The following is a 27,950-nucleotide window of genomic DNA, read 5'->3' as shown; positions in this document are numbered from 1 at the left end:
ACAGAGCTTTGACACTGGTGTAGTTTTGTGACTGCCAGTCACATGAATAGGGTGTATAGAATGTGTTGCTCTTACTTCTCCCAGTACCTACATTCCCTGAAGGCAACGTGATTGAGGTAGGTCCCCAGCATTCTTTGCTATGCTGTCACTCATGATTCCACACCCTTCTCAATTGATGCCACGCCCCCCCACACACGCCATATCACGGCCAAATGTCTGAAACTGAAAAAAATGATCCGAAAGTGAAAAAAGATGTGAAAGTGGGAAAAAAATCTGAAAACCAAAAAAACAAGATTTGAAACTAAAAAAATTAAAAAATAAGATCCGAATCGGAAAACATAAAATCTGCAACTGAAAAAAAAGTCCTCAAAGTTCAAGATCAAAATTTGACGTTTTAGTTTCAAAGTTTAGTTTTTTCAATTGCAATTTTATTTTTCAAGTTACCAAAATATTTGGCCTGGATTTAGCTCCACAGCTCACATAGTCTATAAATACAGGGCGCATATACTGTGCGGACGGACCACACCTTTTCTTTTCACAGTCCAGTTGTACCAACGCATACCCAGTGTCCCACCATCTTTGCGCGTCGTTTTCCTTTTCCAACGGAAGTGAGAGACTGTAAACAACATGGCTGTCCGCGGATGAGGAAGAAGAGCCGCTCTATTGCCAGACTCTGTTGGTAAGAAAAACCTCGCGGAGGTGGTATGTTCGACCGCTTAATGAAAGGGGGGCTAGAGAGGGGGAGCTCAGCATGTTGGTGAGGGATATGAGAAGTATGGATGAGGAAAAACATCTTCTCCATACCGTATAAAAGCTGTAAAGCCACGGAGAAGAAACTAAAGCAGGTTTCCGGTGCCACACCAAATGTATGTCGATGTGAAACATTTTCATGCCGAGCCGTGTTTTATGTGACACCTGTACGCGAACGCGCCGGGTACGCGCGGTCACAAAAATTGAGCTTTGCGGGGACATGGGCAGGCGAACGTAAACTGAGGTCCGCTATTGCGTCAGTTTAGTCCGCGCGGACCCCCAGCGGAGTACGGTCCGTGTGTGGTACGTCAAGACTATGAACTGGCCTTAAGCGGTTTGGATATCGGAACTGGTGTTGTTAGAAGACTAGACTAATACTTTATGTCTATCTGCGCAGATGAAGTGGATTATTAAACCGTTATAAAGAATCGTACTGACTACCGAACTTCTGCTGGAGGGAAAAATGCAGCCTCCGTTTATTCGGTAGTTTGGGGAGAAGAAGAAAATGAACAGCGTCTCAGTGACGTAATCAATCCGCGCATGCAAGCGCCACACCGCCCACTTGTGGACAAACAAAGTCGTAAACAAAATAATAGTACAGTAACACATTAGTCATACAAATACACTGGTGTCATATCTCAACACTCCCACTTATGAATCATGAGCTTACTGTATACCTTTTCATATTCACAGAACAAAATTTTTAAAAAAACTTGCTATAACCCATACCACTCACATTTCACACACCAAACATTGCTGTAGCAAATGTCTTTAGTTTTACCTTGGATGTGGGCTTCGTCATTACATCTGCAATCATTTCGTCTGTAGGGCAATACACCAATGATATCCTTTCCTTTGACTCCTTGGAGTACACACAATGGTCTAATTGGTTTTGTGTAAAACCATCACCTGTCAAACACTCGTGTAACAGTAAGTTCCAATTGTGGCCTGACTGCTTGAGGCCATAGATTGACTTCTCTAGTTTACACACTAGTTTTTCTCCCTTCTCAATATAACCCTCAGGTGGTTCCATGTATATGTCATAGTCTATGGGGGCATGAAGATAGGCCGTCATTTACATCCATCTGGTGTAAAATCAAGTCATACTGAGCCGCCTTCTGTAGAAGCACTCGAACACTTGTTAGGTTGGCTGTTGGCGAAAATGTCTCACCATAATCCACCCCAGCTCTCTGGCTATATCCCTTTGCTACAAATCTAGCCTTGTACTTGTCGTATCCGTCTATATCTGTCTTTATCGAATACACCCACCTTCCTCCCACTGTTTTCTTGCCCTCTGGCAATTTCGTAAGGGTGAATGTTTTGTTGTCTCTTAGAGACTCCATTTCCTCGTCCATTGCCCTGGACCACTTTTCTGATTCTGGCGATTCCATGGCCTCTTTAAAGGTCAGAGGGACACCGCACACTGCCCTGTATGCATAATCTATAGTAGTGAGTGAGCTGTCATCACTGTCACCCTGACTATAGTCAGTCAGATATCTCGGAGGGTTGCGTTCCCTTTGGGGGTACCTCCCACTGGCTGAGGCTTGTGATGTCACCCTTGGGTGCTCCTCGTCATCATCCTCGGGTGCTGACGGTGTACCGTCAGTCTGTACATTTTTCTGTACTCTGTTTTGGGTAAACTTCCCTTCTATGCATACTGCACACTCTTTGTCAGGTTTACACACTTTACCCTTTATATGCATACCATCAGTGATATCCTGTAGCTTTATGATATCGTCATAGTTGCAGTGGCTCATTATCTCATGCCAAGTTTCTATATCATGGCTCACATGGCACTTTTCAACAACACATTCTGTTTGCAAATAGTACATTTTCCCCTGTACAAAAATGTCAAACCTGGTACCATCCGATGACATCAGGGCACCTCTGCCCTCTTCGAAGAACACACTGGCTCCGTGTGCTGTCGCAGACTTCACAGAGAAGAGCTCTTGGGGGTACGATGGAATATATAGTGCGTTCCGCAGTGTCACTATACACCGTTGCCCCTCACTGTCGAGCAGACATACCGTAGCATCTCCCCTGCCCTGCACCACACCAAAGGTGCGCTTACCGTCCGCCAGCTCCATGCAGTGTTTCTCTGGCTCGAACGAGCTGTCAAAGCTCTTGAACTTCTTCTTATCATTGACTATGTGGGAAGAAGCCCCACAGTCCACAATCAATCCTGGTTTGAACTGTTGCCATCGTCCTGGTCCTGCTGAGCTGGTCTCTCCAGCCTGCACTCTGAAGATGTAGTTCTCTTCTTCCGCAGCATTCCCCGGTCCCTGACCTCGACCTGCTCCGTGACCACCACCGCCACCTTGCTCGCATGCACACCTGGCTCCATCAGCGCGGTCCTTCTTCTTGCACACTTTGTCCGTATGACCCTTGACCCGGCAGAAGCTGCACCACACGCTGCGTGAACAGTCCGTTTTCCGATGGCCTTTGTCACCGCATTGCCAGCACACCGTTTGTTCATCATCTCCCTCACAGCGTTTCACTGGCTTTTTCTTAGGCGCTGCGTGGGCCTTCATCACCCTCTCGGACGACTCGTCCGATGCTGTAGCATTAGCTACATCTTCTGCCGCCTCAAAGTTTCTCAATTTGGCCTTAAATTGTCCCAATGTCAACTCACTGTCGCCATGTGTCACCATTAGAGTGAATGGCTTATATCTCTCGGGTAACCCCCTCATCACCATGGCCATCATTAGTCCCTCACTCGGTGCTTCTCCCGCCCCTTTGAGAGCCGTAATGATTTGTTCAGCTCGGATAATGTATTCGGTTATCGTCTCATTATCAGCTTTCTTTAGCCCAGTCAATGTTACATACAGAGTTACAATCCGGGGTCTGCCCTTACCAATGTAATGTTCCCGCAACACCCGTAGACTCTCTCTACCGTTGTTCTTCGTTTCTCTGAAGATCAGTCCCAAGCTTGTGTTGTCCAATAAAGGCGCCAATGCGCAGTAGGCGTCCGCGTTCCGCTCCTCGTCTAGGGCCTGCTCTTCCGCTGTCAAAGGTCCCGCGGGCTCGGTAAGGATGGTGGTTTTCAGCCCCACACCATGCATGCAACAGAGCATTCGCTCTTCCCACAGTTCATACTCATCGGCCTGTCCGTTGAATGTGGGCCACCTGCTCTTCTTTCGCTCCATCTCCCTAGGTAGCATTAGCTTAGCTTAGCGTTCCGTTAGCTTCCCGATAGCTTCTCTCGATGCTAACTAGCTTCACACTTGCTAACTTGATACTCCGTGCTAACCTGCGCGCATCCCGCCATCCGAGGTTATCACACTTCGTGTACTTCTTTTATCAAACTACTAAATAATCGAACGTTATCTGGGCCCATAACCTGTTAGAAGACTAGACTAATACTTTATGTCTATCTGCGCAGATGAAGTGGATTATTAAACCGTTATAAAGAATCGTACTGACTACCGAACTTCTGCTGAAGGGAAAAATGCAGCCTCCGTTTATTCGGTAGTTTGGGGAGAAGAAGAAAATGAACTGCGTCTCAGTGACGTAATCAATCCGCGCATGCAAGCGCCACCCCGCCCACTTGTGGACAAACAAAGTCGTAAACAAAATAATAGTACAGTAACACATTAGTCATACAAATACACTGGTGTCATATCTCAACAGGTGTTGCAATGCTCTATAAGGGTTGTGCCTTTCCGCCTTTTGCTGTGACGCCTTCGCTCCATCCAGTTGATACACACATAGGACATTTGTGTTTCCTACCACTTCCTGTAAAGATAACAAAAAATCCACACTTTATTCCAAACTGATTGTGTCGGTCCCATATGTAATTGCAACCTGGGATAAGCTGATTCGAATTTGCTGGCAAAAAAATATGGTCTCTTCCAAATGGATATCTGCTGATTAACAAAGTTAAAGACGTTTTTTTTAAGATCATTCATCGCTGTTATCCTGTCAAGTCATTTTTAGTAAGATTCAACAAGGATATTGATGTAAATTGCAGTTTTTGTAACATGCACCCAGAGCCTGTCTTCCATTTGTTTTGGACTTGTGAACACACTCGGAGTCTGGCAAGGCATCTGTCGTCTTATATTGGGCTATATCTGTGATACTTTCGTACTTTGCTTGAAGGGTGTCTTGTTTGGTTTCACAAATTATAGAAGATATTTAGACATGAATATATTCTGCGTAACCTCATCATATCGCTGGCCAAGTTTTACATCCATAAATGTAAGGTGTTAAAAATTAAACCATCTTTTCGTACCTTTGAAAAGAAAGCAAGAGTCCTACATTAGAACACGATCTACTTCATGCGATAGAAAAGCTGTGAAAACCTTCAATTTATACTCCAAATGTAACATATTAATATAATTTTAATATATTGTGGGAGTGCAGGAATGAGGAGACGGAGAGATCGAGTCGAGTCAACTCCGTTTACTCGCCACACAAAACGACAGCGATACAGCACAATCTCTCGTGGCAACCAGCTAACCGCTAGGCTGCTGCAAACATGGCTCCGCCCCGGAAACTCTGAAACGGAAGTCCTCTTAGCTCCTCCCCCAACGTGGCGTCAGAGCGTTCTCCCGCGTGCCTCGGTGTATATAAGCTGGTGGACTCAGCGTGGCAGCTCATTCTCTGCAAGACTTCTACGGGAGAGCGGCACGAGAGTTCTAAAGCGATCGTTAAAGAGATAATTCTAAAGCGACCATTGAAGACTACGAGGTAAGCACATTTACACTTTTATAGATCCACCATTTTCTCCATTCTCCTTAAAAATAAAAAAACAGTCAAGTGTGATTGTACCTTTAGTGAAAAGGTAGATGATGAATTTCTTTTAATTTTGTTTTAATTTTATGTTTTGCTTTGTTTTAATTGTTGCTTTGTTTTAATTTCATGTGTTGGTACAAATATCTACTGTTTTCGGGGGTCAAGATTATTTTTGTTTTTCTGGCTTCTATCTGTGTTAGTAAAATCTATGAACTACTATACTGCGGTACCCTGTGCTAATTGAATAAACTCTCAAAAACGTTGTTTAAAAAAATGAAAGAAAGAAAGAAAGAAAGGAAAAAAGCTAACGGTATTTTAAAAGTTGTTTTAAAATGCAGCCTGAATGTTATTATAATGTCCTGTAAATATTTTTGAATATAAACAAACGGTAACCATCATGGAAGGCTCCTAAGACGTACTTTGGTGGTTTTGTGAGGAAAATCTCAGAAAAATCTAATCGGTTCATCATTGCAACTCATCAGTTCACCGTTCTAAGTCTAATTAATGGCCTCTGTAATTTGCAAATCTGGTTTCGGTTATAATGCAACTGTATTCTTTATAATGCTGGGGATACCACCTGCAGTCAGCTGACATTGACGAAGGGAGTTGTTTGGCCGAGCGGTTTTCGAGAAAGCTGAAGGACCGACATACACAGACACATTCTTCCCGCGACGACCTGAAGGACAGCGCTACTGTACTGTCGAAAACCGAAATGTGGTCGGAGGTGGGAATTACATCTTAACAGGCCTACCAGTCGTAATATTATTATTATTATTATTATAAACATTAACATAAATGCATACAAAAACATGTGAAAATGAAAAGCTTTAATTGGAAGGCAATATGATCTTGATAATAACCATTATGTTTCTGTCTTTCAGATGGAGGAAAACGTCAGGTTCAGCGTGGGCCTACCCCACATTGACTTGGAGGCGATCAAACCGCTGATTTTTAACCTCTTTAAGACGCTGTCTGAAGAGTAAGTGCTGTAAATGGATTTATTGTTGTGTCTGATATTTTATCAAATGGGGAACAGAAGCAACAACTTGTGTTAGAAAGCAGAATATCAACATAATTGGAAGGAAATTAGGGTCATAATATGCAGGTGCATTATCAACGTCAATTAATTATTAAACTCACTTAAGCATTGAGTTTTGTGCTGACGATGATTTTATACTTATGTAAGGTGTCCTTAGGTGCTCTGAACGGCACCCACAAATACAATTTTTTATTATGATCATTATTATTATTATTATGTCTGTTTATCTAATATGGTTTTGTTCGTGGTTTTTGTTTTACAGGCAATGGAGGACGATAGCTTCTGGTACCATGGAGCCAGTAAGTTATTTACATAACACCCATGTTTTTGAACACAAATCTCATCTCTACTTATGAAAAAAAAACAACAACAACAACGTCGCCATGTTATTTATCATTGCTTTTCATCTCATTCCTAACAGGACATGGTGTGCGTCATGGCTGCGATGGCCATGGACATAGTCCAGCTTGTAGCCTCGACTATCCTGGATGCTGTGATCCAAAGGTCCAAGCACCGCAAATATGTGTCTCCACCACCCTCAAGACAGAATGGGAGTCCCTGTTCATTAGAGTAAGTCCATAAATAAATCTTCTAGACTCAAACACGCATATTCTTCTGCACTAGTGTCAAAATGTATACAGTTGTCATTAGAATGACCAGGTTTTCACACCCATTGTGTTTTCCCATTCAAATGGAGCCTTACAGTGGTGTACTGTGAAACTTGGTAATCAATCAGTTATTTTCAAAGAGTCCCATTTAAGAATTGTCCAACTGTTTAGGTGTAAAACTTTTATCGTATTGACAGTTGAGTTATTAAAGTTAGTTAGCCCATCTTTAAGATTTAATCATTAGGACATTAGTCGGCATAAGAATCTGTTTGTTTCTAGCTGTCTTTTTAGTAACATTTAACCATAACACAGAATTTAAGAAAGCAGATTTAAGACAATAAGGGAAATGTTATGAAAATGTTGAAAAACTAGATCGGTAGTAAACTGTGGCAGTATTTCCAATAGGAGCATGAATATTAATATTTTCTTTATTCTCTCAAAAGAAGCCCAGATGAGACTGAGCAGGAGGTGATGGATAGTCTCCTGGTGACTGAACACATTGTCGAGGAGAGCATGGGTCATGTCATCCTCCAGTCAATGTCAGAAATCTTGGGTGTGACAGAGACCACGTCAGAGGTCTCAACTGAGCTTAACCGACTGGTGGCCAGTGAGGCTGCTGAGAAGATTAACTCTATCCTCTCTGAGATCGGCCAGGAGGCAGTGCTGGAGACCGACAGCCGTAAGATATTTGTGGGTGGATGTGTTCACAAAACCCACACTCTCCGCAGCATTGTTGCCGCCATGGGCACCACCATGAGAGGGTGCCTGGCAAAGATGATGGGCTGCTGCACAACATCCCAGTCTACAGCCATAGCCACCACTGACCCCTCAGTACACAAGGACCTCCAAAGTGCTGAGGATGCTTCGATGGTGCCTTGGACATTGATGGACCTTGATGTCATTGATAGCGAGGGGAACCACCCATGCAAGGAGATGATGGATAGCATGGTTTCTGCCACTTTTGAGAAGACAGTGGCAGCCAGTTCACCATTTTCTTGCTCAAGCCATGGCAGCCATAGATCCAGGCCAGCAACACCTTGCATGTCAGAACCTCAGACCTTGCCCTCACAAATTGATGGTCGAAGTCATTACAGCACACATGGGACACGTAGGGCAAGGTTTGCGAAGTTTGTAGAAAAGTACATTGGTTACATATTGACTTTTCTCAGATGCACTAAAGGGACCTCTGATGTGGTCTGTGCAACGGTGGGTTCTGCAAAAGAGATTCCAGAGGACATGGGAACGGAGACTCAGAGCCCATACAGGCCTTACACAGCCCCATTATTCCTTCAGTCATGTGTTGTCCAACCAGAGGCTGCATGTGACCCAACCACAGCCAGCACCCTTGACAACTTTCCTCCCACTAGGAGAGTCTCAGTCCTTAGCAGTAATGCTTTGGACTCTGTAGACAAGGAGGAGGACATCAGTGAGGTAACCGAGTGGCTGGTGGGGAATGTTTTGGGGCCAGAGGACGAGAGTGGAGAAGAAAAAGAATCTGAGACTCGCATCTCCAGCGGTGAGTTGAAAGCCATTGCAGAAGAGCTTTCAACTAAAATCTTTGACCTTATTATGGCTGACGTGAGACGCCAAGCACCTGCGACACAAGCTGGGAGGAGCCGATCAGATAGTGCAATTTTCCTGAGCCAAGTGGACGCCTCAACGTCGACCCTATATACCATTGTGAAGGACACAGCCGAGCGCCTGTTGCAGTACAGTGTCCTCTGGTTGGGCCAGGACTCCCAGAGGTCGGACACAAAAATTACCCTTGGAAGTCCCGTAAAGGCCCCAAGCGTGGCTACTCCAAACGGGGTGCTTAGAGTGTCATCGTCGATATCAGCAACTGAGGTCCAAGAGTGTGAGATACTGAGGGCAAGAATTGTAGCGTCCCGGCAGGGGAGGTTTGAGGAAGGAAGAGCGGACCCATGCATTGAAGAAGTGGCCGAGCAGCCACGTGGTGGAACCACACCTGATTCAGGTACCACTCACAGAAGTGGGTCCTGTCTCTCTTTGACGTCTGAGAGCAACTCTGGGCAATGCTACATGGTTAACTTACTGCTTGTGAGGCTGCTCACAGATATCAATTCCTCCTCAAAAAGTGAAGGATCCAGTGTCACTTTGGGCGAGCTCATAAAGCATCTAGCAATGATGGAGGTAAATGACGCCAGCGTTGAGGAATATTTCTCTGCCCTCCCCTCAGACAACAAGGCGAAGATAAGTTACAAGGCTCTGCTGCACGACCTCCTGGAAGAATTTGGCAAGGAGAACATCATGCAGGTAGCCATGTTAAAGGGGGATAATTCTTTTGAGGATGCCATCGTGAGGGCTATGAATAAGCAGCTGCTGTTTGAAATATCTCCCAGGGCTGACTCAGCAGCGAAAAGGAAGTCCAAAAAGAAAGACAGTCTCTTGAAACGCTTTCAACAGTTCTTTTACAGAAAGCGTGCCAGAGTGGGCTGCATTAAGACTGAAAACATCACTGCAGCCTGTGAGGAGGAAAAGGCACCGTCTGTTCGCAAGACTTCAACTTGCGAGACTAACAAGAAGCCCCTGATTGCTAAGATATTCACAACACTGGCCAATCCCTTCACCTGTTGTACCAGTGCCTAAGGCTGGTCTTATTGTAAATCCCCTTTAATCAAGAATCAGGAACAATTTATTGTCATTTCTTACACGTGCAAACACACAAAAAAAATTTAGTTTCCCCCAGCACACAACAGTGCAACACAAAAAACACACATCCAACATTTCCCAAAAATGACACCACCGCAAGCATACAAAAACAGAGAGGAAAAAAACAGTTGAAAACACAGTCCACTCAGTGCAACACAGTCCAAAAAAATTCCTCTGTCCAGAGAACAAACACCACTGAGGCTGACTGTCGGAACTGCCGGTCTGCATCGGCTAGCAGTTAGCTTAGCCTGCCCCACTTCTTCGTACTGCCAGACCGCTCTGTCATGGGTCTGTGAGCTGGGTCATTGGCACACTCCCCAATCCGGTTAGTGTTTTAGTTCACCTGCGCCCGTATGCCTGAATGACTCTGATTGCCTGACTTCACTCAGCCCCCCTTTCTCTGATTTGCTGACCAGTTCCTGCCTAGCACAGGGCAGAATGAGCGAACCGGCGCCCCCAAGCCCTCCCCTTTCTCTGATTTACTGTCCGGTTCCTGCCTAGGACAAGGCAGAATGAGCTGCCCGGCGCAACCGAGCCTGAGCTGCCTGGCGCCTCTTAGCCTGAGCTGCCCGGCGCCCCCGAGCCTGAGCAGCCCGGCGCCCCAAAGCCTAAACTGCCCGGCACACCCGAGCCTAACCTGCCCAGCGTCCCATAGCCTCAGCCACCCAGCATCCTGGCTCTCCAAGCCTGAGCTGCCCGGCACCCTTGGACGTGAGCTGCCCAGCGTCACCTAGCCTAAGCTCTCCGGCATCCCAAGGCCTCAGCCGCCCAGCATCCTGGCACCCCTGAGCCTAAGCTGCCCAGTGCCCCCGTACATGAACTGCCTGGCGCCCCCGAGCCTAAGCCGCCTGGTGCCCCAGAGCCTCAGCCACCCAGGGTCCCACAGCCTTAGCCGCTCACCGGCCCTGCGCCCCCGAGCCTAAGCTGCGCGGCGCCCCTGAACCTCAGCCGCCCAGGGTCCCACAGCCTTAGCCGCTCAGCGTCCCGCCTCCCCCCCCCCCCCACCTAAGCTGCTCGGCGCCCCCGAGCCTGAGCTGCCCAACGCACCCGAGCCTAAACTGCCCGGCGAACCCAAGCCTCAGCCGCCCAGGATCCCAAAGTCTCAGCTGCCCAGCATCCCAGAGCCTTAGACGCTCAGCGTCCCACTGCCCCCGAGCCTAAGCTTCCCGGCGCCCTCGAGCTTAAGCTGCCCGGCATCCCTGAACCTGAGCTGTCCGCCCCCCTGAGCATGAGCTGCCCGGCGCCCCCGAGCCTCAGCTGCCTGGCACCCTGAGCATAGTGGCGTTTCATTCATTCATTCATTCATTTCACCTATACTGCAATGCTTAAAATATCCACTTGGTGTCACTGTTTCTTAATATTAAAAACATTTAAAACCACTACCACCTTTGCGTGAGTGTTGTAGTCCTACTGTATTTGAAGGCTTGTTTTCCAACAGCACGTATTGCTCAGTGTGTCACACACAGCTTGTTTGCAGATGACAGTTTCTGCCAGGTCTAAAGTTTCTTTGGGAACTCGTGAAGTCCCTCAGTTACAGAAAGCAGCGACTGAAACATCACTAGCAAATACACTGTTGACAATGTGTAAAACTTCTTTATTAGACCAACAGCTATCAGAATACTTTATTCTATAAAGTATGAGTAGTTCTCTATGGGGGATACAATGGCAGACAGACATTCACAAGTGTCAAGAACAACATCAAGGGATCGCAGCTGGCATACCCAACGAGTGGTTGAAAGTTGTACAAGTTCAACTGATGTCAATCCAAGTTTGGATTGAGCTTCTTTGAACTTGTGGTGGTTAACTAGGGAGGTGCTGAAAAAGGAGTACACATATTACATATGTCTACACATATTACACGCAAAAACTTGAGCTGGACACTGTAAGGAGTGTATACTTGACGTACAATAGCTAATAACATAAAGCTAGTTCATGCTAACGTTAGCCCTTACAGATTTGACAAATTCCCCATCTAAAGACGTCTTTTCCCTTAATGTATGTCCCTATGTTACAAAAAAATACCCATCATTATAATAATTAGGATAATTTCCCAGAGTATCTATTCAAAAATAGTTTATATTTCTCACCTGCGCACTGGAGTCGGCAGGTTTTCCCGTTGGCGTGTTTGTGGACTGTAGGATGGTTAGGGCAGAGACAGCAATTCCGCTATTTGGCAGCAGGGGAGTGTCCCCAGAATGTCCGCGCACTGAAATGTGCTAGTGTAGCTATTCTAGCGTTAGCCGCGGCTAGCTTAGCTCCATAGAATAGGCTACGTTACTCATTCGTGTATTAGATATCAAATATTCATTGCCGATTTGCAATATCCAACTGATCTTGGCCCAGTAGACTTTAGGCGAAGTATTGCATTAGGTAGGCCTTCATATTCATGTCCATCTCCCAGGCTAAAGGCCTGTTCAGCTCAGTCATTTACGAAGTATTATTGACAGTCCCCCTCCTAACAACATGTGACACTACTGACACATAGTAGCCTATACATATTGTGTACAAAGCAGTGTGTAGCCTATGGAATATGTAGCTATTTATGTCTTCAAAGTCGAATAAGCGCCTCACATCTGCAAGGCACGGAGTAGCCTAAGGGAGAGGTTTACAGGTGAATGAGGGGATGGGTGAACCCACTGTTTTTGTTTTCCATCTTCTGTTTGAGAGTGTCTGGGGATGCTGAGATGACAAGCTGGGAGAAATAAAACTGAAGGAAGCTGCTATAAACTAGCCTGGAAAACTGCATTACACAACCATGTATAGGCTGTTTATTTTGCACTGCTTTCTCTTTAGCGGCTGCACACCTGAGATTAATCACTTCATACAATTGTGTTTCAACAGGAAACCCATGTGTGTACTTCCTCAAGGAAGTACTGGATCTGAACTACAAACATGCACCTAGTCTATTGCAATAGGCTATTATCATGGTGATGGCTTGCTCCAACACTTCCTGAGGTTTGTAGAGCATTTTTATTTCCTGTCCCATACTATTGGATCAAGTGATTAACCAGGGGTGTTACACACCTTATTTAGGTGTGCCACACACCTGGTTAAAGTGACTGGTGAGATTTATGCCACATATATTGACATGAACTGCTTTTAATGTGTAATGTGACCTTGTCTATGTGTTTGTTTTTACTAACTGCTTGTACGTTTTTATGCTGCTGTTCTTTTGTGTTTGGTGAGCCGAAGACCAACTTCCACCCTGGTGGACAATAAAGGTATTCTATTCTATTCTCTAGTGTGTCCTCCTCGTGGCGGAGCAGCGGGAATTTAACCTGTTTCAAGCCAATAGGCGGACTCGAGACAGGTGTGACCCCACCACCCACCTCTCTGAAATTTAACAAAATACTGCTTGATTTGACAGAGAAGCTTCACAATGTACATTGATATAATAATAATAATAATGATAATAATAATAATAATAATAATGAACTAATCCTTTTCTGTGTTAATCGCAGCTCAACTCTTTCTTGAGATGTCTACTGGGTTTCAAAACTGAATCTACCACTCCTTTGTGGGCAACCACCGAGATGCATTATTCAAAATAAACTCACACTTTTAACGCTTGACCAACTAAGGGATAACCTGCCACATGTGTTCATTTGACAAGCTAAACATCATTGCCTATTAATTATTTAGAATTATTTACTATTAACTTGAACTGTAAAAACATCAATTGGCTCATACATTGGGCTACACTAACCTTACAATGATACACGACTAAATGTGTAGTTTAGCCTGAGCATAGTGGCGTTTCATTCATTCATTCATTCACTTCTACTGCAATACTTAAAATGTTTCTTAATATTAAAATGATTTAAAACCACTACCACCCTTGTATGACTGCTGTAGGCCTACTGTATTTGAAGGTTTATTTTCCAGCAATACGTATTGCTTCGGCAATACTTTAACTAAAACTTACCCAAAAACTTTCCAGCAGCACATCACCCCAGGAGTATCAACAGAGGGCTTAACTTAAGCCTCTACTAGAGGGGTCTGGGTGCACGGCCCCGGGATAGATTTTTCAAAAAGAAAAGTGATAAAACCAAACGGCTGTTCCCTGTGATTATTGAGTTGCAACAGGCCTAAAATTAACAAGAAATTTGGCTTTGTAGTTGCAAAGAATTTTAAAAAAAATTGTTTATAATGATGTTAATATACGCCAATTTTGATATTATGACTTTAAGGACTCATCACACCGACCGACAACAATAGATGATTATAAAGCAAAGCTAAGTTTATCACATAATGAACCTTATTCACAGATGGTTACAAATCAGTTAACTTCTACTACAGTAACCCTCTTGAAACACAGATTAGAAACAACAGCAGTCCTCAAAGAGCATGCTGAATCAGGTTTCATATTTGAGGATATTTTATAAATACTGGCAAACAAGGCCCACCGTTTTACATGCATTTACAATTAGCCTGTTGCCCATTGTTTTCTGGCTAACTAACCAGGCAATTTACAGGGAATTGGGAAAAATACATGCTAAACTGCAAACTTTTCTACTGAGCAAAGTCAACCTACACACTAAGGCAAGCCACAGCCACGCTTGGTCCTTAATAGCATAGCATTTACATACGTATTTTTCTTGTGACTATCTTTAGATTGATTACTTTATATATATATATATATATATATATATATATATATATATATATATATATATATATATATATATATATATTACTGTCTACCTAAGCTGATCAGCTACAGCACTGTCCCTCGTCTACCACAATTTCATAATGAGTACCACACATCGTAGTCTATCCAGCTCGTCATAGTTCTCTTTAAACTTGTGACATATTTTAATGATAGATAGCCGTTTCTGTAGTGTGCACACTTTCCACAGTCGCCTCCCTAAGCACGCACATGTACACACATGATGTGGCGGAAGCTGTGTGCGCACACAGCTTCCGCTGGGTCCTAGCGCCAACCTCATCTTTCTCGTGATTTTAGGATTTGCGGGGTACTTTTCTTATAAAATTAATTTATGGAGCACAGTGGATTTGACAAGGGCTTTAGGTATGGCAACACTGCTGCACTACACCATATATTGTGAAGATTTCTCCGCGTTTAGACCTGGTTGCTCTCTTGGAGTGTGATTGTTGCTGAAACCCATCGATATAGCGTTTTAGTTGGAATACACACAGGTGGCCATTCTTAAAGTTGAATTACACTCAAAAAGCATTGAAATGTGTATTTCATTTCATCACAGACTAATTAAACAGCCTAGTTACTAAATACATCAGGGAAAGTAATGTTTTATTAATAGTTCTAATAAGTCTCTCTCGTTAAAAAGACAGTCTTGTCAACCAAAATGAATCAACTTTCGCCCCGTACGCGGAGAGGCGCTAAACCTGCGGCTCTCCGCGAATGAGAGCAAAAAAATAGCCTGGGTTGAGTTCAGTGTGTGTGTGTGTGTCAGTTAATCTGTTTAATTGAAATAATTGGTTTAACGCTACAATTAATTGCGTCGAGCCCCTTCGATACAGGGGGATGCCTCCACAGAGACATGGCATCCCCCGTGATCGGCCTCAGCTGTTGCGCGTCCTTGCAGCCAGACGGAGGTTGGGCGCTGGGATGGATGGGCGTCGAGTCCGAGTGGAAAACGATGGATTTTGTCGCACCCGTTGACTGACGGGATGCAGTCACGACAACCCACAGTGAGCCGAGGAGCCTCCTGTGCGTCGTTACGCGTTGCTCACTGGTACAACTGCGGTTAATTAGTGCGCGACACTAGCGAGTTCCACTTACTCACCGGGGAGAATGAGAGTTTCGCGTTTGCTTCGAAACCATGCAAATCAACGCGTAACAGGCCAACGCCGGTCTAAGCTTTGTCAGTTGAGGTAGTTTAAGTGTTAGCTATAAAGGTTACCAGCTGGCGCTAAGCCCGTACCGGCTGGTGACCGTTAGCCTGTTTCTAAAACGTTGACTGGGTGATTGTGGTTAGCTGGTTAGCAAGCTAACATCCTTTGCTAACGGTATCGGCGGTGAACGCGTACCCCCGCCACCTGCTATTTCGCGGCGTATGGCAAACGGTCCCGCAGCGTTAGTTAGTCACTTTGGTTCGATATCAACACAAAATTCCCCCCCCTTTTTTTCCCTTTCCCCCAGCGTAACATCAGCTTGCCGGTGTCGGCACGACTGCGCCGTGTCCCGCAGTGCCACTGGTACCTCTAACTATGAACGACTGCGCCGTAAACGCGAACGTTCACCGCGAACAGGTGAAAGCGTGCGGCGAGGACGCAGAGGAGGGAGGTACAGCAGACGCGGAGGGGCAGGCGCCAGTCGCGTCCTCGCCCGCTGTCACGGCGACTCTTTCCGGCATCCCCGCATCCGCCTGCAGGGATGCCGCCGACACCGCCGCCGCCTGCGAACGCGGCAAGAGTCGCGGTAAGCCGGGCAAAAATGAAAACGCGCCCGGCAAAGGCGACCGCGTATCGCAGCCCCACGGCGCTGCCGCCCCTCTTGCGGGGAAACACCTGAGACGGATCGAGAACGAGATGACACTCGGGCTCAGAGGAACCGGGAAGACGCCACGGGGGAAGACGGAGGCTCACGGGAGCGTCGCGCCCCACCACCGACCCAAAGACGAGAGAGAAACGCGCGGTGAGGAGAGCGCTAAGTTCGGAAAGAAAACCCCCGTCTCCGTCGACACGTCCAAAGCCAGAGCCTCGGCCGTGGCGATCAAGACGAGCGTCAAGCAGCTGAAATGGAAAGAGGTAAAGTGTGCCGCCGCCACTGTCATCAGATTGATTCACGGTACAGTTTAATGCTCGGAGTAATTGGCGCGTCTTATCACATTGATTTTTTTTCTCCAAATCACTTTCATTCAAATACTGCTATGGTGGAGGTCAGCTGTGCTCTTTTACGCTTCATTCGCATACTTTCACTGATGTGCAGGGTGATGGCAACATGCATAACGTTCGTGCCTTGGATCCCTGTAAATGATCCTAAAGCATGGCGGTGATGATGCTTTGCAGCAGTGTCCAGCTATTGGACGTTAGAATCCCATATTATTTGCATCACTGTGTGTGATATATATTTAAACTAATAGCACTGATATGCATTCTTGGCTATATTTTTGTTGTTGTGGTTGTTGTTGATGATAATACCTTAGAGCAATTTAGGTTGTAGATGCCTGTAGATTGACGCCTGGGTATATCATATCTGCTAAATGCTGATATATTATAACTGGCTTTGGATGAAAGTGTCTGTTAAATGAGAAGATATAAGATTGTTGATAATAGTTTTTTGAATGAAATTAATTACTTTAAACTCTGCCTGTTGTAACTGTTTCTCACAGACATAATGTTTATCATAATAATAATAATAATAATAATAAACTTTATTTGTATAGCACTTTTCTAAACAGGGTTACAACGTGTGTCACAGAACAGGATAAAACAGTTAAAAAATTACCCCAAAAAAAGGAAGCTAAAGACTTGGTTAGTCTTAGTTCAACAGGAAGTGAGTTCCACAGTGTGGGGGCTCTAAAAGCAAAAGCCCAATCACCCTCTGTGACAAACCAAGACCTAGGAATAACCAGCAGGGCTCCATCTGTGGATCTTAATGGTCGAGAGGGCACATACCAGGTCAATAAATCAGAGATTTATGTAGGAACAAGACCATTTGAAGCCTTCAAAGTGAGCAGTAAAATTTCAAAATCAATTCGAAATATAACAGGCAGCCAGTGTAGGGAGGCAGGCACAAGAGTGATATGGTCATGCCTCTTTGTCCCGGTTATCAGCCAAGCGATGGCATTTTGTACCAATTGCAGATGGTGAAGGGCACCCTTGCTGATACCTGAGTAAAGTGTGTTACAATAGTCAAGCCGAGAATAGATAAAACCATGTACAACTTTTTGCAGATCAGCAATTCATAAAAATGACCCAATTTTGGAGATTACCTTGAGCTGCCTGAACAGCATTTTTGAGTTGATTATCAAAACTGAGGTTATCATCGAATATTACCCCAAGATTCCTGGCAGCCTGCTTAAGACTACCTTACAGACCACCAAGATCAACACCAAAAGGGCTGATGGAATTTGGGGGACCAAACAGAATGACTTCAGACTTATCATCATTACATTTAAGAAAATTTTCAGACATCCAGGATTTAATGTCAGAGAGAGGTGATATTTGCTAGAGCGCTAGGATCTGTGGGCTATTACAGCTTCTTCTGGATGAAGGGGTCATTTAAATGGAAAACGGTAGCTCTAAAATCTTTTGAGAGTTAATTGTTATGGTCCCCCGTTCTTTGTGTAGCGAGCACCATCTGGTTAGGCCCAACGCAGTGTGACACTGATGCCTGTCATCAATTATCAACAGAGTCTCCATTATAAATGAGACATACCAAAGGGCAAAGTGATGCGACAGGTGTATTAAGGACTTTTATCACCTGTGATCATGTGCTGATACTTTAACCTTGCCACTTCTGACAGATCTGGTATCACAACCTGTAGACCTCAGCCTGATTAGTTACTCTTCTCTGTTCTGGTGCTACACCAACACAATCACATGCACTGCGGATCCTGTTTTTATTTTGAAAATACTTTAGAGACTCACAAAAAGGTTCAGAACTCTCAAAGTATGTTTTGTATCTTTAACTGATGAAAAGTGCACTGGCTCTTGATAACCTCTTCACCGAGCTGTAACATCAAAACCCCAGTACTTGGGGCATAGGCCTTCATTTGGTTGTTTTAAAAGCCAAGTTTATGTGAGTTTATGTGGTAAGATGTAGTCAAAGCGTTAATTAAATTATTAAAAAATCTTATTGTACTGTCATGTGAAATGCAGTTTTTAAAGTGATATTGTTTGGCTTAAATATCCAGCACTGCACAATATTGATAGAAGATGGACTCCAATTTTTGCACCATAGCAAAGGTCTACTGCATTGCATGTCTCTAAGGCTGAAAATAAGTTAAGAAGGACTGAGGCGAGTCAGTATATTGTTTTCAGACAATTTTTTCCCTACAAGTGAATGTTCTGTCATAGGTAAGGCTTTGAGGACAATTTGCATAAAATTCTACTCATGCCATGGGAAAATTTTTTTTTGGCAAGGTTCCTTATGTGACAAGAAGGACTGTGCTAAAGGCCCGGTTTGGTGGCACAGCGTTTTTCGGCCTCAGAGGTGGCTGCCAACTGACTTTCAACATATGGCATTCCCTTAAATGGTTGGAAATGATTAGACATAAGCTCCCCTAATCCAATAGACTCTTAGTCCTCTTCGGAGCAGAGGCAATGGGATCGAGGGTGTTAGTCACACGCATCGAAATATGAGGTTGATAACTCTTTGAATCTTGGTTTTAGTTCAGTTAAGTTAGACATGAGAGAGTCCTCTAATATCATAATAGTGGACTGAACAAATGCCCAAATGGCCAGTTCATGTTTTGGAAAATAAATGTGCCAATGCCCTATTGAATATTAGGTTTATTTGTCTAGGAAATAGCAGGTGTGCCTAGTAAAATAAATCAGATAGGTTTTAAGACATTTAGAGGACTGAATAGAAAATGTTATGGGCTAGTGTTACACTATATGGCTTGGCAACATCAAAGGTTAGCTAGCCAACATTGAGGGTTTGCTCAGCATTAGACCTAGGATTAGACTCAGCTGCGTTTGGCAACCGACACTGGTTAAGTTTCCCTCACTGATTATGCTGCAGTGGGTGAGGGTATTGGTTGAGAGTACCCATGTATTTCTATTCCTTCACACACATGAGAGGGCTATTATTAGTTTTGCTCCTTAGATACTGGTACTACCGAAATTAATTTGACCTACTTATTTGATTAGCTTATTAGATTATTATTTGTGGCACAGTGGCGCAGTGGTTAGTGCTGTCGCCTCACAGCAAGAAGGTCCTGGGTTCGAACCCCGGGGTTGTCCAACCTTGGGGGTCATCTCAGCTCGTCCTCTGTGTGGAGTTTGCATGTTCGCCCCGTGTTTGCGGTGGGTATTCTCCAGGTGCTCCGATTTCCCTCACTATCAAAAAAGACATGTTAGGGTCAATACTTCTGTCTGTGACCCTGACCGAGGCATGGCAAGACGAACTGGAGTTGGTCCCCGGGTGCTGCACGGCAGCTGCCCACTGCTCCTAGCTACACAGCTAGGATGGGTTAAATGGAGAGCATAATTTCCCTATGGGGATCGATAGAATATATCAAAATTAAAAAAAAAAATCCAGTTCGACATTGGAATCTTGAATAGTATTGTAACGATCACGGATGAATAGGCTCGGTAGCCCTTGGCTAACGGGTCGGACCCTTTAGTCGAGCGGCTAGCGATGTCGCCCGCGGTGCGGGAGATACGGATTCGCATCCCGGCTGTGGCAGTTCCTGCGGTTGCCCCCCGAATTCGCTACATTGGTGTCAGGAGTGGGACGCGATCGGAAGCGCTTCCCGAAGGAGTGAGGTAGTGTAACGTGCACGGATAAGTAGACACGTTAGCCCTTTGCTAACGGGTCAGACCCTTTAGTCGGCTGGTTAACGTTGTCGCCCGTGGTGCGGGAAATCCGGGTTCGTGTCCCGGATGCGGCAATTCCCGAGCTGCCCCCGAATTCGCTACCTTGGTGTCAGAAGTGTAACTTGCACGGATATGTAGACACGTTTAGTCGAGCAGTTAGCGATGTCGACCACGGTGCGGGAGATACAGGTTCGTGTCCCGGCTGCGGCGGTTCCTGCAGTTGCCCCCGAATTCGCTACAGTATTTATAGCAGGTCTTGGCACGGGTTCCCTGTTCTGTTGTCACACGCGAATGATTTGGAAATAGTTGCTGGGGTTTCTCAAATGAGCTTTTTTTTAATCCCCAAGTTGTAATGATAACGAGTATAATAACATTCTTGACTCACAATGCAATTGTAGCCTGTAGTACAATACCGCTAGAGCGGGGCTGCACAGTATATCGTTTCAGCATAGTCACCACGATGTGCGTATGTGCAGTGCGATGTGAAGTAAGGCAAATTAAATCAAACGCCTCACGCTGCAACTTTTTGCTGCTCGATACAAAAGGAAAACTTGCACGATTCTCATTTTCCATGACTAATCTACAAGAGAAGTTTGTTGCTAGTGAGTGACATGCAGGCCCCGCATGCGCAGCGAGCCACCAATCACAATCATTCTTGATCAGTTCATCAAACAACCAAAGCAGGCCCCGCTAGTCATCGACTACTCCCTGAAAATGAGTGGGGAACAGGAGAACAGCAAAAAGAGATTTGATTACAAAAAGCAAAGCAACGTCAGTTGTACGGATTTATGCAATTTCCAATTATCTTTACTAGTGCAGTGCCCACTCAGGTATACCCCCCCCCCATGACCACAATGTGGGTGCAAAGGCGGAGTGGCGCCGTTCGTCCGGTCGCCATGGGAAGATCGTCTGTCTGTATGTATGTCTGTCCTTAGATTTTTTTTTTTTGACAACCACTCATCCAAACAACTTCACACTCGACACTGCACGTCAGTGGTTCTTCCGCAATACGCCTGCCAAGCGTGAAGTCGATCGGATCAACAGTTATCGAGAAAATCGAGGGACAGAAAGACAGATTCCTTCCATTTTAACTAGACCACGTGTTTTTTTCTTCTCAAGCTCATTATTTTTGGTGAAGCGCAGACTACATATTGTGCATTTTGGACCGTGTGTATTTTGGGGCATTTCTTACCCGTATCAGGATGCGCGTTTGTCTGTTGTTGATCCTTGCCTGCAGACGTTTTTCAGCTCTCATGGTAGGAAGGCTACATGTTTACACACCACTCTTCAACAAAAACAAAATATCTACAATTAAGCTTTTTTTTAATTATAATTTTTATATTCTATGGAGATGCACTCCCCTACAAAATCACACCAACCATTCTAGAATAACTAATTCTTTCCAAATAGCTATTCAAGTCATCTGCACAGACCCCCCCCCCCCCGTCCATACCCAGGACACAGTCTGTTTGAACTCGTACCCTCTGGCAAGTGCTACAGAGCAATGGGCACCAAAACAAGGCCATCTCTCTCATGAATACTTAACAATATGGTGCAGGAACAGAAACGTATTATGTAACTATGACACTGTGTAAATAGCCCTCTCTGGTCAAGATGTCTCATCCACACATCTACAATGTGCACTACCTCTTTAAACCAGATGTCCAGTACAGATGTTTGTGCAAGGCATCCCTTTGGGTGGACAATAGTTTGCACTGTGATGTTGTTACAGTCCAGAAGAGGGCGATAACGCAACATTTATGGATGCCGACCACCGTAAAACAACACAGAGGAAGCCTAATTAAAAATGTATACAAGTAAACGATACATGGTTCTGCACTGCTAGCAAAGCATGGACCAAGTTTGTGAAAGGCCGCGTAAACGTAAGCATATCTCGCCCTCGGCTTCACCAGTACAATGGTGGGTAATGAAGAGAGACCCCAGTGTATTGTGTGTCTCAAAATATAAGCTTCTGACAGTATGAAACTGAATTATATATATATATATATATATATATATAGAGAGAGAGAGAGAGAGAGAGAGAGAGAGAGAGAGAGAGAGAGAGAGAGAGAGAGAGAGAGTATATATATATTCTCAGGAAATTGGTAAACTTGCAATTTTTGTGCGGAGGCAATTTTGAGAAAATCTGTTACTTTTACTGCTTCCACTCTAAAAGTGACTTGTTCCTTATTTAGTTCTTTCAGTAAGATGTCACACATTAGAGTTGCAGTTGCAGTATTAATTACAGACAATGTTTCAAATTAATTCTATAGGTGTTTCAAAGAAGGTTGAATCAGTTCATCTGGGTACGTTTACTGACAGATACTATGTTGCATCACTCAACTACCACCTTCAGTCTGAAGATGTCACTTAGTTAAGTGATGAAATGTATCCGTTAACATTTAATTATCTTTTATTTTCTATCAAAACAGTTTAAGAAATGTTTCTTTAATGTTTTTATACCTAGACACACATTCTCTCTCAATTACACATACTGTACTGTAGTTACATTTATTATTATTACTGCATTATATTTATGATGTTTTAGGTCAACTATATACTAAACATTTGACTAATTGACGCTAGATGTGAACTATATGTAACTGTCCCGACTTACATACAAATTTGATTTATGAACAGACTTAAAAATGAACTCGTTCGTAATCCAGGAACTTCCTGTATTCACAAATGTATATCCACTTCTACATATTGCACATTCATTTAAATGACAATTTACAAGACAAGTTGAGAGAGATTTGTTTAGGGATAGTAAAACATTTGCAGATGTCTTACTTCGGAACCATGATACATTTTTCGGTAATTTGAAGCATATTTCTCGCCGTACTGGTGTGATAATACCTACATTTCATGGTTGCTCAGTAATGGGACCCTTTTATAATAATAAGTAATATGGATAGATGGCAAAGTGTGACTTGTGTCAGCTGTTGTGCAGTTTCCTAGCTCACTATTTCTTTGTCTTCCTTTTCTCATTCCAAGCCCATTACGGCATAACATACTCTTACTACTTACCATTCTTAGGCAGGATTAGTGCCGCTGTGTGGGGTCAGGGCAAGGCCAAGTACTCCCACAGATAGCCTGAGTCATACTGACAAATGTGGCAGTCTTTTGAATACATATGTGTGAACTTTTGCTCCAGAAATTTTGAATATTTTCTAATACTCGCAGGTCTCCAGATATGTTAAGTGACACTGAAAATTAGGGATAGATTTGTGAATCTTTACAGATTTGCATTTATATATATATATATATACTATATTGATCCCCGTGGAGAAATTCCTCTCTGCATTTAACCCATCCTAGCTGTGTAGCTAGGAGCAGGGGGCAGCCTCCATGCAGCGCCCGGGGACCAACTCCAGTTCTTCTTGCCATGCCTCGGTTCGGGGCACAGACAGGAGTATTAACCCTAACATGCATGCCTTTTTGATGGTGAGGGAGACTGGAGCACCTGGAGAAAACCCACCGCAGACATGGGGAGAACATACAAACTCCACATAGCGGATGACCTGGGATGACCCCAAGGTTGGACAACCCCTGGGTTCGAACCCAGGACCTTCTTGCTCTGAGGCGACAACACTAACTGCTGGGCCACCGTGCCAATACTTTTTTTAATACTGAATCAGGTCATCTACAGGTGATTTCACACCTGGTTCTTCAAAACTTGTGTTGTGAGTCGAGAGAGGGGCGAACGCCGTCCGACCACACCCCAGCCCCGCCCAGAATGGCGCTGCTCGCCGATCAAAGCCGACTATCCTGGTCCAATTGAAGGCCGTGGCACCATGGTATCATCGCGTCTAGGGAGATTTTGACTTAGAGGCGTTCAGTCATAATCCCACAGATGGTAGCCTCGCACCTTTGGCTCCTCAGCCAAATATCTATTCACTTTAATCAAATAATAGTTGTTTTTTTTTTTACCAATACCTGTAATGATTATGAAAGTTCAACCATTCTCAAAGTATTAGTATTGGTGTGTTATTGCTACAAGATCCAGGTTAGATTTTATTTAATTTTTTTAGAAAGGGGTCTTTAAAATGCTTTAACTGACAGACTGTCTTCTGACTATTTAAGTGTCATGTCTCCATACAGTAATGCAGTAGTTGACTGGAACAGCCAGAAGATATTACGAGTTTTGGCATCTGTATAATGTATCAGCAGGGCTAAGAACTGAAGACTTAACTGATCCCTTCTAAAGTATGTGTATTTCGAGCCCAATCCAAGTCATTGTTCTTTTTAAGTCCTTGTGGACTATTTTTTGTCCTTAGGGGACACGACGGTTACTACGCTTCTTGCTATCAAAGGTCTAGGCTTTAAGGCAGGATGGGATTCAGGTTCCCTAGGCTCTGGAAAAAATGTGCTTGACGAGCTTAATATTGCAGAAATGCTAGCCTCTTAGGGGCATCCGAGTGGCGTAGCAGTCTATTCCATTGCCTACCAACACTGGGATCGCCGGTTCAAATCCCCATGTTACCGCCGGCTTGATCAGATGTCCCTACAGACTCAATTGGCTGAGTCTGCGGGTGGGAAGCCGGGTGTGGGTGTGTGTACTGGTCGCTGCACTAGTGCCTCCTCTGGTCGGTCGGTCAGGGCGCCTATTTTGGGGGGGGGGGGGACTGGGGGGAATAGCGTGATCCTCCCACGTGCTACGTCCCCCTAGTGAAACTCCTCACTGTCAGGTGAAAAGAAGCGGCTGGCGACTCCACATGTATCGGAGGAGGCACGTGGTGGTCTGCAGCCCTCCCCGGATCAGCAGAAGGGGTGGATCAGTAACCGGGATGGCTCAAAAGAGTGGGGTAATTGGCCGGATACAACTAGGGAGAAAAAGAAATAATAGCCTCTTAACTGATATAGTAATTTTATGCACTTGAGATTTTCATGATCCTGTTTCTGTGCTATTTTTTTTATCTTGTATTGCTTTCATTGTTTAGTTGTCTCAATGATAGATTTGCTTTTATTTAATTTTAAGACCACTTTGTAAACTGTTTATAAATAGATTAAAACTCTTTTTGCCTAATTTTTAAGATTGAACTGAACACTCATCTCTTTTTCTTTGTCTCTGCAGTTTCCTGTGGGACGACGGGCAGCCTGTGATATTTACTGGCATGGGATGTCCTTCCATGACAGTGAAAGCGTTGTCTCTGGGCAGGTCAACAAATTCCCAGGTATTTTGAAAGCTGTTCCTCTCTCTTCCAGCTAACAAATGCCAATGCCATACACTATATACATAATAACATTGAAGTATAGACTGATTAAGATGTAGCAAACTCTGCTGTAAGTCTCTTTCTCTCTCTGCTGTAACTCTCTCTCTCTCTGCTGTAACTCTATCTCTCTGCTATAACTCTATCTCGTTGCTGTAAGTCTCTCTCTCTGCTGTAACTCTATCTCTCTGCTATAACTCTATCTCTTTGCTGTAACTCTCTGCTATAACTCTCTCTCTCTGCTGTAACTCTCTCTCTGCTGTAACTCTCTCTATCTCTCTGCTGTAGCTCTCTCTCTGCTGTAACTCTCTATCTCTCTGCTGTAACTCTCTCTCTTTGCTGTAAGTCTCTGTGCTGTAACTCTCTCTGCTGTAACTCTCTCGCTCTCTCTGCTGTAACTCTCTCTCGCTCTCTCTTTGCTGTAACTCTGCTGTAAGATAATGATTTATTATTTGCTCCTGCATTGTTGTCATGCCTGCCTGTGATCTTGTGAGATTTGTACATGCAATGTGTGTTCTCTCTGTCTAATGTGACCTTTGATGCAAACAAAGTGCTGTAATATTATTATTTTGTAAATTTCAATTTCCTCTGCTTCCTAGTCAGTCAGTCACCATAAAGGTTTTATATCTGGCAGTGGAACTTTGCGGAAATATGGCTTGGGTGTCAAGCTCACTAATCCAGTTTCTTCTGATCTAAAACACTTTATGACATGATAAATATCTTAAATAACTGTCTAGATTGTTTGAGTAGAAGCGTATTGACACACATCTACACCACTGGATACTGTGGCTTACACCTCAGGTCCCATTATAGGTGTCACGTAAAATAATTTCTTTACTGAATTTTCTTGGCACTGCAACGAGTTGTCATAGATATAAGCTTTACAAATAATTATTTTATTGATACTTGAACTAGCTTTGTTCTCAAACATAATTTGATGTATGATTACTAAAGTCACAGACTATGCACCTTTTGTAATCATTTTAGACTGTGAAAAGACAACGTACAGCATGCTTAACAATAGACATTTTCTGATTTGTAGTCTCGCCAGTCTTAGAAGGGCACACACTTAACTGTTTCTGTTGCTGACCAGTTCACCCTACACAAGCATGCTAAGACTTGCCCAGATTCCAGGTGTAAAAATCCAACGCAGTTATTGTGACCGCTCCAACTGGTCGAAGAGAGCAGAGGTGGATCAACTGGCGGTGAGGTGCAAAAACAGCAACCTCTCCCTAAATATAGAGAAAACTAAGGAGGGTATTACTGACTTTAGAAAGACCTGCGCCCACTATACCCATCTGACCATCAATGGTATGGACATGGAGAGAGTCAGCAGTGGTAAGTTCCTGGGAGTTCACATCACAGAGGACCTCTCCTGGTCCTCACACATCACTGCGCTCTCCAAGCAGGCCCAGTAGCATCTTCACTTCCTGCGGTGTCTGAAGAAGGCAAGTCTCCCCCCATCCACCTTCATCACATTCAACAGAGGCACCATAGACAGCATTCTGACCAGCTGTGTCACTGTCTGGCATGGGAACTGCAAGGCCTCAGACCGCAAATCCCTACAGCGGATAGTGAAGACAGCTGGAAAGATCATAGGAACTGCTCTCCCATCCATCCAGGCCATCTATGATGCACAGTGCACCTGGAAGGCTCTCAACATTGTGAAGGACCCCACCCACCCTTCCCACATCCACTTCACTCTCCTACCCTCTGGCAGGAGGTACCGGAGCATCCGTGCTGCCTCCACTAGTCTATGCAACAGTTTCATTCCTGAGGCTGTGAGGTTCCTCAACAGCCTGAACACTTAGACCTTGCACTAAATGACTTTTTGACCTTCTTACTCACTGTCTGTCAGGTGTGGTTGTGATGTTTAGGTCTGTGAAGTAATTTTTGTTTTTAATTAACTTTTTGTTTTGAATATTTATTACGTGTCAATTGTTTTTATGTGGCACTGTGGTCCATGTGAAACGTAATCTCGTTCCCCTGTGTGTATGAGACATGCATATGAGGCAATGACAAATAAAAGCAGTCTAAGTCTAAAGGCTTGATCAGGAGGCGAGCAATTTGAATCTTAAAACTCTACACACGATAAGGTAACAACTGTCCTTGGTGATCCACCCTATTTTGCAAAGATTGGTGCAGACTGCCCATAATATTGAAAATCATTCATTATGGCCACGTCTAGTGGCCTTGTGGCTGTAAGTGAATTGTATGGCGGCTGTTCAGAGAATGGGAGAAATAAACTGCTAACTGTTTGCATTGCAGGTATGGTTGAGATGTTAAAAAAGATCAACCTGAGCAGGGCAGTGCGTACCATGCAAGAGCTGTTCCCAGAGGAGTACAACTTTTATCCCCGGGCCTGGATCCTCCCTGACGAGTATCAGCAATTTTCTGAGCAGGTATACAAAGCTCTAATAAAAAAAACTTGTTTGGTTCCAAAACCCAGATGTACTGTTTCCATTG

The 27,950-nt window shown here is 44.3% G+C and overlaps 1 protein-coding gene and 1 long non-coding RNA gene across 2 annotated transcripts in view; both read left to right on the top strand.

The window, feature by feature from the left end:
• Window positions 1-649: 649 nt before the first annotated feature.
• On the top strand, window positions 650-13,307 carry LOC130121536 (uncharacterized). The gene is made up of 4 exons (XR_008811083.1): window positions 650-679; window positions 12,643-12,756; window positions 13,044-13,111; window positions 13,263-13,307. It is a non-coding gene; the product is annotated as an uncharacterized LOC130121536 (long non-coding RNA).
• A 2,686-nt stretch (window positions 13,308-15,993) lies between these two features.
• ttll11 (tubulin tyrosine ligase-like family, member 11) overlaps window positions 15,994-27,950 on the top strand; it is a 39,322-nt gene continuing 27,365 nt past the window's right edge. Inside the window, exons 1-3 of the mRNA XM_056291210.1 lie at window positions 15,994-16,533; window positions 25,349-25,448; window positions 27,753-27,886. Of these exons, the coding sequence (XP_056147185.1) occupies window positions 15,994-16,533; window positions 25,349-25,448; window positions 27,753-27,886 (774 nt within the window). The remainder of the gene's footprint in view (window positions 16,534-25,348; window positions 25,449-27,752; window positions 27,887-27,950) is intronic.

Source organism: Lampris incognitus, chromosome 12 (assembly GCF_029633865.1).
Source record: "Lampris incognitus isolate fLamInc1 chromosome 12, fLamInc1.hap2, whole genome shotgun sequence".
Taxonomy (NCBI): domain Eukaryota; kingdom Metazoa; phylum Chordata; class Actinopteri; order Lampriformes; family Lampridae; genus Lampris; species Lampris incognitus.
Note: the sequence above shows the minus strand (reverse complement) of the source record. Positions and strands in the feature narration are given on the sequence as shown.